General features: G+C 41.4%; 1 protein-coding gene and 1 long non-coding RNA gene across 2 annotated transcripts in view; one reads left to right on the forward strand and one right to left on the reverse strand.

Moving 5' to 3' along the window:
* LOC109873630 (AP-3 complex subunit beta-1) overlaps nt 1–2,771 on the reverse strand; it is a 60,161-nt gene extending 57,390 nt beyond the window's left edge. Inside the window, exon 1 of the mRNA XM_031808904.1 lies at nt 2,461–2,771. Coding sequence (XP_031664764.1) covers nt 2,461–2,600 — 140 coding nt within the window. The 5' untranslated portion in view covers nt 2,601–2,771. The remainder of the gene's footprint in view (nt 1–2,460) is intronic.
* Nucleotides 2,772–3,121: 350 nt separating this feature from the next.
* On the forward strand, nt 3,122–4,883 carry LOC116358293 (uncharacterized). The gene is made up of 2 exons (XR_004206179.1): nt 3,122–3,593; nt 3,726–4,883. It is a non-coding gene; the product is annotated as an uncharacterized LOC116358293 (long non-coding RNA).
* The last annotated feature ends 6,627 nt before the right edge of the window (nt 4,884–11,510 follow it).

An 11,510-nucleotide genomic window follows, 5' to 3' on the forward strand; every position in this document is an offset into this window, starting at 1 on the left:
ACATGGCTCAGTTGATATAGCCCAACACATAATCTGACATCACATGGAGGCCCTATAAAAAAACATGAGAAACTGAACCGCAGTGAAATAATATGGCGCTTTAGGAAGCAGCTGATCACTTGGGGACAACCAGCCAGTCACATGTTGCTGTGCTTCTGTCAAGGCCAGAGCAGTAAAGTGGACCGTGAGGTAACAAGAGCCCAGCCAATACTGGATAATCTACAGGAACGTGACTTAGACCCCGACTGTGTCACATGACATTATCCAAACAGCAAACAGACTGTGGTTTCATTTCATTGGAGAAAGCTGACTAACATAAAAAGGCCACCTATAGATATCTTTAGGAGCAATAAAGTGCAAGAGAGGGTTAGGGTTACAGCCATTAAAATGCACATACGTCAAAAGGCACGTAACGCAACATTGACGATAGCTTCATTTAAAAAGAAAACATAAAAACTCTGTCAGGGCTTCGTTGCTTTCTGACTTACCATTCAAGTCTGCCATCTAGTGTTATGGTGCAATCACAGCGCGGATAGAGAACTACACAGAGCAACATATTCTCAGAAATCAACCCCATGATTCTCCTCAAGCTATTCCTGAAGAAATAATAGGATTGAACCCAATATGAAAAAAAAAAAATTATAATACACCTACCCTTACACCCAGCCATTCCATTCAGATCTACGAGCCATGTGGGACTACTGGGTTGATTTCATAAACAATGCTATCAGTCAGACTTGAGTTTGGGGAGTACAGAACAAAAAAAAAACTCTTCATTTGAACACTATAATATAAAAGGGAATTAGGCTCATGGTGAATATAGATCGAGTGAATTTATGAATGCCTGACAAAAGCCTAGATTATGTTAAGATGTGATACGGATAGGACAGACTCCCTACTAGATCTCATAGTAAAGCCGAGGCATTGTGTGTCATAGTTTGTGTGTGGACAGTGGAATCATTCACACCCCTCAAGCCCGGCAGGCTCCAGCAGCCCAACCAAGAGTCATCTAGTCTCCATTACCAGACCTGGCCTACTGGCCCTGCCTCACTGCGGAACAGACCAACCATCTGATCATGTGAGAGGACTTAAGAGATTGACTAAGGGCCAAACCACGTTCAAATATTAGGCTGACGCAAGTCACTGCTCGATGGTGACAGAGATGGTTGAAAGTGTTCTTCTGGCCGCTGCTATGAAGAGCAGCACTAGGCTACATGGAACAGACAGTACCAGTAGACATTCCACTGTATAACGATGACATGAGCACATTTTTCAATGAGACCTTTCTACGGGTTAAAACTGCTAGAACTTATAGGACTTACAAGGGAAATAGGCCCAGGTGTAGAGAAAGACAGACAAACTAACAGTAAGTGGATAATTCAAAGCTTCCATGGTAAATCAGGTTGAATAAACTTTCATATGATAAATGGCTGACTGTTGGGGAGACTTTGCGGGAGAAAATGGCCTTCAGAGAAGACAGTGACTTGAGGCCTTGTCTGGAGCCAGCTGGGGAAAGACTAACCTGCTGATAGTGAAATTATAACTGATCCCAACTCCAAGGACACGGTCTGGGAAACATTGATTTACAGTAAACCCAATCCTACAGCTGAGTAAGTCAACTACTGGGCATGTATTCAAGATCATAATGAAGAAGATTAAGGCTATATGGACCTGATCCTAGGTCAGCACACTTTCTCTGAGATCCTACGTGAATACAGGCCCTGATTTACAGTAAAAGACACAGCATGACTGCAGGATGAGGCTGGCCGACCTAGTGATGGGACTGCCCTCTGGTGGTATCGTCACGTGATGTTGATTGATGACATACAGCACATTTTACACGTAATCGGTTCCTTTTCATCTCACTTTATACAATTTATTTAAAATGGGTTGTTTACAAGGATTTTAAACAATATTTCAATGATATGCTACTGTTTGGCACTTATCCTAATCACTTGAGTTTATGACAATGAGGGGAAAGAAGATAGGGTATTTTTTTTAAAACCGGCGTTGTACCGAGGACCTTGGAGAACCACATCAAATGACTTGGGTAGCCAGAATAACTACTACAACAGAGCTTCGCCCATGTGCATAGCACAGCTAGCTTTATGTCCGTGTCGATGTTCATTTTAGAATACATTGACCCACAACTCTACAAACATAAAAGGACGCGGTGGAAAAACATTGTTGAATGTTAAATATATGTATGTTAGAGAAAATGTCTGGTGGTGTCTCTGTAAACTTGTTGCTTTTTTGTTCATGTAAACATGTATTCCAAACACAGGGCAACATTGCTTGCTGTCAACAAACGCGTTTTAAACCGTGAAGCTACTATAGCTACTGTTTATCTAGCCAACTAGATACCACTAGCATCCATCTTAGAAAATCAAATTAAGTTGCAAACACAGTTTACACACAAGTAGGTTAATAAAATGTTTCCTTGCTAGCTAATTGACCTACTTTTTAAAGTTGGTGCTGAACAGGCCAAAACCAGCTCCAGCATTGGAGGAGGTCGGGGTAGTCTCCTGACCAACCTCCACCGCTGAATCCGATCCTCCTTGGTCGTTGTACGACAAGTTGTTCGTCGACATGCTCAACATTTGACGTTTCACAAATGTACAGAATTATTTACTGTATAAAGTAAAACAATCGGAAACAAAATCCCAGTCGTTAACAGTTTGATGATGCCAATTAGAAGCGCAAAATAAAACTTGTTTCTGAACGTGCAACTTTTTCCCCTTATCCACGACGCAGTACCGGAAGTATGAGTTGGGTACGTTAGTGTCAAAGTCACATGACAGGGGGAAGAGAAATCAGTCGTCCATAGTTACCACAGTCACAAAGTATTACACCCCGCCCATTTGTTCAATTAACCTCTTACAATTGTATTTGAAACTTAACCCTAACCATAACTGTAAACTTATCCCCACTGCTATCCTTATGCCTAACCCTAACCATAAATGAAAACCAAAATGTAATTTTAGTTTTCATGCATTTTTACGATAGCCTATTTTGACTTTGCAGCTGTGGTAGCCCCGTTGCCGTGGTAACTTTGGCCGCAAACCAATCAAATGAGTTTAGGGGTGTACTCAGTGACGCGCGTGCGGACTAAACGAAAACGTCCAGTATTTTTGTAATGTATTTGGCGCAAGAAACTGGAGTTGAAGTAAACTTCAGAGCTAGATGGTTAGCTGTCTGTCTAATTACCCACATCTTCTTCCACATGTAGCTACGTAAGGAGCTTGGAAGGGGCTGAGAAAATGGCTTCAAGTCCTAGATCATCTCTTCCAAGAGGAAGATTTCACCTGTCCTGTGTGATGTGACGTCTTCAAGAATCCTGTCCTCCTACCATGGAGCAGCCACAGCTACTTGTAAAGTCCATCTGCGGCAATGCTGGGAGTTGAAGGGGGTTCGGGAATGCTCCGTTTGCAGAAAGAGATTTTCCATGGGTAATCCTCCCTGTAACCTGGCTCTATAGAACCTGTGTGAGGCCTACCTTGATGAGAGTCTGGTGTCTGGTCATGGTGAGAAATTCACGTTCTATTGTCTGGAGGATAAGCAGCCCATCTGCTGTTCAGGGCCTCAAGGAGAAGGTACAACGACGTAAAGACATGCGTTTTACAAAGTCACGTTTTTATTGAAATAATAATACATTTTCTATGTGAGGTGTTTAAATACTGTATACAGATTATTCTACTGTAAAATAAGGTGTTCTTTCGTTTCAGGGTGAACACCAGAGAGCACTAAAACCCTTACAAGGAGATGCTAAAGTATTTCAAAGAAGCTACAGAAATCTGTACTTCCACAATGCCTAACATTCAGTAGGACGACGTTGAGTTTAATATAAGAAAGCAACAATAATGTATTAGATCAATATTTAATTATGTTTGCATTTGGTTGCCAAATGTTTGATAGAGATGGCTAAATGAACATTTTTCACAGCTAGACTCTGTAGTAGGACTGATTCATTCACTACTGTACCGATGGCTAGCTAAAATCAGACCAGAGTCCGTCAACCAGACCAGGGAATTGGTTTTCTGGATGAAATGTGAGAATTCCAGTAACGTAACGTAATAACAGTTCTCCCACTGTCTCCAGAGACAATTCCAAGACGCAGAGATCGAGATCTAGCATGAATTCAAAGAGTTTCCGCAGTTTCTTGGAGATGAAGAGAAGGCCAGGTTTGACACACTGAGGCAGGAACAGTTTGTGAAGACTTCAGTTTCTTGGAGATGAAGAGAAGGCCAGGTTTGACACACTGAGGCAGGAACAGTTTGTGAAGACTTCAGCAATGGTTAATAGGATTGACCAGTTGAGACAAGAGATGTCATCACTTGTAAACACAATTTAAGCTTATAGAGGATGAGCTATGAGATTAAGACACCTCATTCCTTCAGGTCAGGACTGCTCTAAGTTAACATGATTTGTTGGTGCATTTATACTGATAAATAGTGATAGATAAATAACATAATTTAATCTGGTAGTCTGTTCTTCTGCAGAACTACAAGACTATAATGGAAAGGTAAGTGAGCTGCATCCGGTCTCTCTCTTCTCTGTGTGTTCTGAACCGCCACTGACTCCTGAATATTCTTCCAGAGCCCAGTGCACACTGCCTGGTCCAGATAACCAGCTGGTCTCAGGAGCACTGATTGACGTGGCTAAACATCTGGCTAATCTGCAGTTCAAAGCTTGGGAGAAGATGCAGAGGAATGGGATTGTCACTTACAGTTTCTATCCATTTTTTAAAATCTTAGTGAATACTGGTGGTGGACACCAATATTGATAATTAGATATGATATTGATATGAGCAAGGCATATCGTGATAGGTTTATTATTCCTGTTAACCTGACCTGGCCCAATGGGCAATCCGCAAGCAGTTGTCTGGACTTCACAGAGCTGTGGAAGTGAACAGAGAAGTGAAAATGTTATATTTTGCTGTTAACGTTAATAACCTGTTAAAGAGTGACATGTTTTTTTGCCACAATTTCTTTTGATGCCAGTAATCGTGTCTCCATTTCTTCACTGCACAGAACATTTTAAGCGCACGTGTTTCTGCACGGATCCTTTTAGGCGCAGAATATGACACGGAATACAGCTACAGCAGGGAGGAAGAGAGGCCAAATATTATGGATATACTGACAAGATACATGTCTCTCCACCCTAACGATGGGAGTCGTTGTCACGGCGAGCTGTCTAGCCCCCGCCTATCCTTTCTTTGGATTGGTGGATACATCTCATTATTGTAATCCTCTTTTGAATACTCGATGAGGGTTGTTGAGGTCAACCGCCTGTATTCAATGGAGAGGTGCTTTGCTTACTATCCTCATACATGTTTCCCTCCAACAGGTGGCGTTATTTCTCTAGTTTTTTTCGCCTACCAGGTAAGGAGTTTTTGTATGGAGATCAATGAGTGTTGAATTTGGTCAACAAAAAACTGAATGGCTTATTTGCCTCATGAGGTTTATTTGATGGAATACTGATGTGTGTATGTGCAGTACCAGTCAAAAGTTTGGACACACCTACTCATTCTAGGGTTTTTCTTTATTTTTTAAAACTATTTTCTACATTGTAGAATAATAGTGAAGACATCAAAACCAAGAATAACACATATGGAATCATGTAGTAACCAAAAAAGTGTTAAACAAATAAAAATGTAGCCACCCTTTGCCTTGATTACAGCTTTGACATTCTCTCAACCGGCTTCATGAGGAATGCTATTCCAACAGTCTGGAAGGAGTTCCCACATATGCTGAGCGCTTGTTGGCTGCTTTTCCTTCACTCTGCGGTCCAACTCAACCCAAACCATCTCAATTGGGATGAGGTCGGGTGATTGTGGAGGCCAGGTCATCTGATGCAGCACTCCATCACTCTCCTTGCGATTACAGCCTTGAGTCTTCTTGGGTATGATGCTACAAGCTTGGCACACCTGTATTTGGGGAGTTTCTCCCATTCTTCTATGCAGATCATCTCAAGCTCTGTCATGTTGGATGGGGAGCATCACTGCACAGCCATTTTTAGGTCTCTCCATAGATGTTAGATCGGGTTCAAGTCCGAGCTCTGGCTGGGTCACTCAAGGACATTCTGAGACTTGTCCTGAAGTCACTCCTGCGTTGTCTTGTTTGTGTTCTTCGATCCAGTCTGAGATCCTGAGCTCTCTGGAGCAGGTTTTCATCAAGGATCTCTCTGTGCTTTGCTCCGTTTATCTTTCCCTCCATCCTGACTAGTCTCCCAGTCCCTTCCGCTGAAAAACATCCCCACAGCATGATGCTTCCACCACCATTATACACCGTAGGGATGATGCCAGGTTTCCTCCAGATGTGACGCTTGGCACTCAGGCCAAAGAGTTCAATCTTGGTTTCATCAGACCAGAGAATCTTGTTTCTTATGGTTTGTGAGTCCTTTATGTGCCTTTTGGGAAACTCCAAGCGGGCTGTCATGTGACTGAATAAATATGGTTTGGCCCCTAAAACCCTCACAAACCTTTACAGATGCACAATTGAGAGCATCCTGTCGGGCTGTATCACCGCCTGGTATGGCAACTGCACTACCCGCAACCGCAGGGCTCTCCAGAGGGTGGTGACGTCTGCCCAACTCATCACCGGGGACAAACTACCTGCCCTCCAGGACACCTACAGCACCCGATGTCACAGGAAGGCCAATAAGATCATCAAGGACAACCATCACTCGAGTCACTGCCTGTTCACCCCATTATCATCCAGAAGGCGAGGTCAGTACAGGTGCATCAAAGCTGTGACCGAGAGACTGAAAAACAGCTTCTATCTCAAGGCTATCTGTTAAATAGCCATCACTAGGCGGCTTCCACCTGGTTACGTAACCCTGCACCTTGGAGGCTGCTGCCCCATATACATACACTTGAAATCCCTGGCCTCTTTTATAAGTGAACACTAGTCACTTTAATGTTAACACGTTTTTGTTTTACTCATCTCATATGTATATACTGTATTTTAGTCTATGCCACTCCGACATTGTTCATCCTAATATTTACATACTGTTTTACTCATCTCATATGTATATACTGTATTTTAGTCTATGCCACTCCGACATTGTTCATCCTAATATTTATATATTCCTTTTTTCTTTTACTTTTAGGTTGTGTGTATTGCTGTGAATTGTTAGATATTACTGCACTGTTGGAGATAGAATCACAAGCATTTCGCTACACCCGCAATAACATCTGCTAAGCATCTGTATGTGACAATTAAAATGTGATTTCATTTGAGGAGTGGCTTCCTTCTGGCCACTCTACCATCAAGGCCTGATTGGTAGAATGCTTCAGAGATGGTTGTCCTTCTGGAAGATTCTCCTATCCACAGAGGAACTCTGAAGCTCTGTCCGAGTGACCATTTTGTTGTCTGAATACATTCCGAATGCACTGTATATGACACGTGACATCACGGCAACTTTGAGATAAAACACTTTATATTAGAGGTGGCTATGCATATTCGTGGTATGATGCTAGTAGCATAGCGTTTATCGCCATTGAATACAGGCGGTTGACGTCAACAACCTCTGATCAAATATTCAAAAACGGATTACAATAATGGCATGTATCCACCAATCAAAAGAAAGGATAGTCGGGAGCTAGACATCCTGCTGTTCTGCTTTGTGGACTACGATTCCCATTGTTAGGGTGGAGAGACATTTATCCTGTCAGTATATCCATAGTCTTTGCCTACATTCAATGCTTGCGCCTTTACATTATTGTGTCTATAGTTACCACAGCCACAAAGTAAAAATTGGCTAAACCTAATATTAAGCACACCACTAACCTTATGCCTAACCTTAAACGAAGACCAAAAGCACAATTTTGTTTTCATTCACTTTTACGATATAGCCTATATATCGTAAAAATGTATGATAAACATTTGCTTTCATGAAAACAAACATTTGAAATAGGTGGTGTTTATAACTTTGTGGCTATGGTAACTAGTGACAACCCCTTTACATTACTGAAGACTATGTGCCTCTTGCCAAAATCATGTAAAAGTTATGCCCAATATTACCGGAGATGTTTTTTTTCTTCTTTCTATGGTGAATTCATGAGCATGTCGCGGGCCGTTTTAAACTAGTCGCAAGCCGGTATTTTGGGGTTTGATAATAAACATTGTTTATCCAGCTAGTCATGTTACCTAGCTAGCTAGCAACCTGAACTTGACCACTGACTAGGCTATGCACAAATTTGGATGACACAGGAAGAACTGAAAAGGAATAGGCCACTGTCGGGGTGGATGTATAACGCGAATGTCTAGCAACCCAAAGGTTGTGAGTTCGAATCTCATCACCGACAACTTAAGCATTTTAGCTAATTAGCAACTTTAACTACTTACCACTGAGCGTGTTAGCTAACCCTTCCCCTAACCCTTTAACCTAACCCCTAGCCAAGCTAATGTTAGCCACCTAGCTAGAATTCGTAACATATTGTACATTTTGAAAATGCATAATATTCGTAATATAATTCGTAAATTATATATCTAATGCGAATTGTAATTTGTAACATATTATACTAAAAGGGTGATGGACAACCACAAGTGAATACAGACCATACGAAATGTAACGTATCATACTAAATGGAGTGTATTGGATTTATTTGCATAATAATATGAAATGCTCGGAGACCAGGTTGAAAGAGAGATGCTTCAAAGGTACATTAGGCTGCATTTGCAAGAGCGGGGTGTGTGTGTGTGTAAGAGTAAGCGAGAGAGCGGGTGTGGGAGGGAGGGAGAGTGGAAGACTAGAATGATCTGAACAGTACAGATGGCTACAGAGTTTTCATAACATTGGTGGACAAGTTTAAAAGATCCTTGTTCTTTTGTATACATAGAGCAATTTATTTTTTCTTATAGTCACACTCATTTAGAATGTCTGAAGCTTTAACAGTACTTAAAGCTGTGTGTGGGTGTGCCGTGCACAAGTGTTCAACTTCAAGAGCACTGATAAGAGAAAGTTGGGAGGATTAATAGTTGTATGTTTCAGTGACATGTGTGTTGTTCATGGTAAAATTCCATTAACATTTAGATGTAGATAATTGAGTTCCGCCCCTTACAGTCACAACATAGTATGCCTGTAACTCAATGCAATGCTTTTTTTAATGGAAAGTAAAAATAAAAAAAATTTAGGGCCAAATTTGTGCAAATTCTAAAATTGCGACTAACTAATGCCATTAACTCGACAGCACTAATGTTCTACAAACCGATATGATCTTGATATCGACTCGGAAAAATGCAGCTGATGTCTTTTTTTTTCTTTCTCCATATCGGTGCCCATCACTCGTAAATACTTTTACCACTGAAGTTTATTTCTTCAGAAAAATACTATCACTGGTATGTGACTTGGTACCCAGGTGTACACATTAACCAACAGGTTTCTGTGCCTTTGCCTAAGGCTTAGGGCATACAAATGTTACTATGTAATGTACAAGCTAACTCCATCACTGAGAGTAGGGAACTACTAGGAATTTGACCTGTTCATTGTCGGGTCAACAAGAAGACCCAAGAGGGTGCAAACAACGAGAACACCAACAACAACAAAAAATCAACCACTGATTTAAGACTAAAGTATCTCTGATCTTTCCACTCAGATCCTGTGATTCTGGACCCCAACACTCACAAATTGTCCTGTCTGATGATCTTACCATTGGCACACACTTGGAGCGCAGCATGCAGCTTCCTGACAACCTAGAGAGGTTTGATAAATTGCCCTCGGTCCTGGGCTCTGAGGGCTTTGACTCAGGCTTACACACTTAGGATGTTGTGGTTGGGGAAAATGAAGAGTGGATGGTGGGTGTTCTATTAGAGTCTGCCCTGAGGAAGGGAGAAATAAAGACTAGAGACCAGTTCTGGGGTTTAACACACTTGTATGGTACATGCAAAGCTTTTCCCCCACCAAAATGATCAAATTTTCCTCACTGTAGACTATACCAGGACAATTAGAGTGCAGCTGGACTAGGACAAAGGAACACTCTCATTCTCTAACCCTGATAATGCCACACATATACACACGTTCACACACACTTTTACTGAGAGAGTCTTTCCACATCTTGGTAATAACAGCTAATACCCTCTGACGATCTTACCTGGAGAGGTCACTTTAGTGATATCACCTGTCAAGTGTAAAGCCGATCCGGACTCTGACAATGAAGATGAATTGAAGAAGAATGCTTCTTTGTCATTTTCAGATCACAAAAACTGGTGTCTTTTGATGTTTTTCAGTGGAACTGCAGTCATAACCAGCTGATACCAGTGGCATTTGTTGTAAGAAAAATGCTCTGTTCATTTGGATTTTAGTTGATGTTTCATGTTGATATGTCACCAAGATATATTTTCATTGTGCCATTTTCTTTGTCTTGAGAGAAGAGAATATTTTATGTAAGGGTTAATGAGTCCATTAAGACATGATTAAAACAATTCATTTTTTAATCGGACACAAGTCACTCTTTATTATTATTAGTCTGATAAATCTCTAAACGCTGCCATCTGGATCTGAGCTCAGCATAATACTGTTTCATCAATGAAACTGTTTGTTTCCTGAAGAATGTCTGTTACTGTAGATGGCAGCAATGGACCAGTATTTGATTAGGCATGACTGCAAACTGCTGACTTAATTTGACTGTGAAATAGAAGCACATTCAGCCAGCCATGTTCACCAACATCAGCAAAAGGAGAACAGAAGATACTGACCCTACCGTTATGCTTTTTTAGTGAGCTGCACTGTGGTCAGAATGCAGTCATGGTTACATTAAGACACTGTGAAGCCTGGTGTGAGATATGGGTCGGAAAACGTACTTCAGTGCAGGAATGGGATATGCCTCTGTACTCAATGTTACCTGTATCCACACTGATACATCGAGAAGCTTGAAATACTGCTGCGCTTTTCGTCCTCATGCTAGCTAACAGTAGCCACCTCAACCATTTTGGAACATTGTTCATTGCGACGTGCTATTTCATAATGGCTGCTGTGGCTACTGCTAGCTAGCAGTATTTCAATCTTCTGGATGGAGCAGTGTGGATAAAGGGATATTTTTTTCTGAACTTATCTGGTGCCGGCTCCACAGTGTCTTAATGTAACCATGATTGCGCTACGACCCAGTGCAGCTCAGTAAACAAGCGTACTGGTAGGGTCGGTATCTTCTGTGCTGTAACATTTGGATACTCACTGATTTACCCAGTTTTTTTTTCTTCAGTTTCCTCTTGCTTGAGGCTAGCTAGGACTTTCTTGGAGATACCCTGTGGTCACCCTTCTCTTGTGACCAGGCTGCTAGATAGATTGGAAATCGCTTCCTTGTCTCCTTCTGAGAGAACTGAACAGATGAAGGTAAATTCATATTAGACTTCCTGTCCCATGTTTCCAGATCAGTGCAGATGAAGGAAATTAGAAAAAAATGGTATTGGGATTGCGTCATCAGATACAGTACATTGCTCATATAGAGATGACTATTTTGTTATATTTCATTGCCACTCGAATGCATTTAATAATTCCCTGAAGAATACTCC

Source organism: Oncorhynchus kisutch, linkage group LG29 (genome assembly GCF_002021735.2).
Source record: "Oncorhynchus kisutch isolate 150728-3 linkage group LG29, Okis_V2, whole genome shotgun sequence".
NCBI classification, from domain to species: domain Eukaryota; kingdom Metazoa; phylum Chordata; class Actinopteri; order Salmoniformes; family Salmonidae; genus Oncorhynchus; species Oncorhynchus kisutch.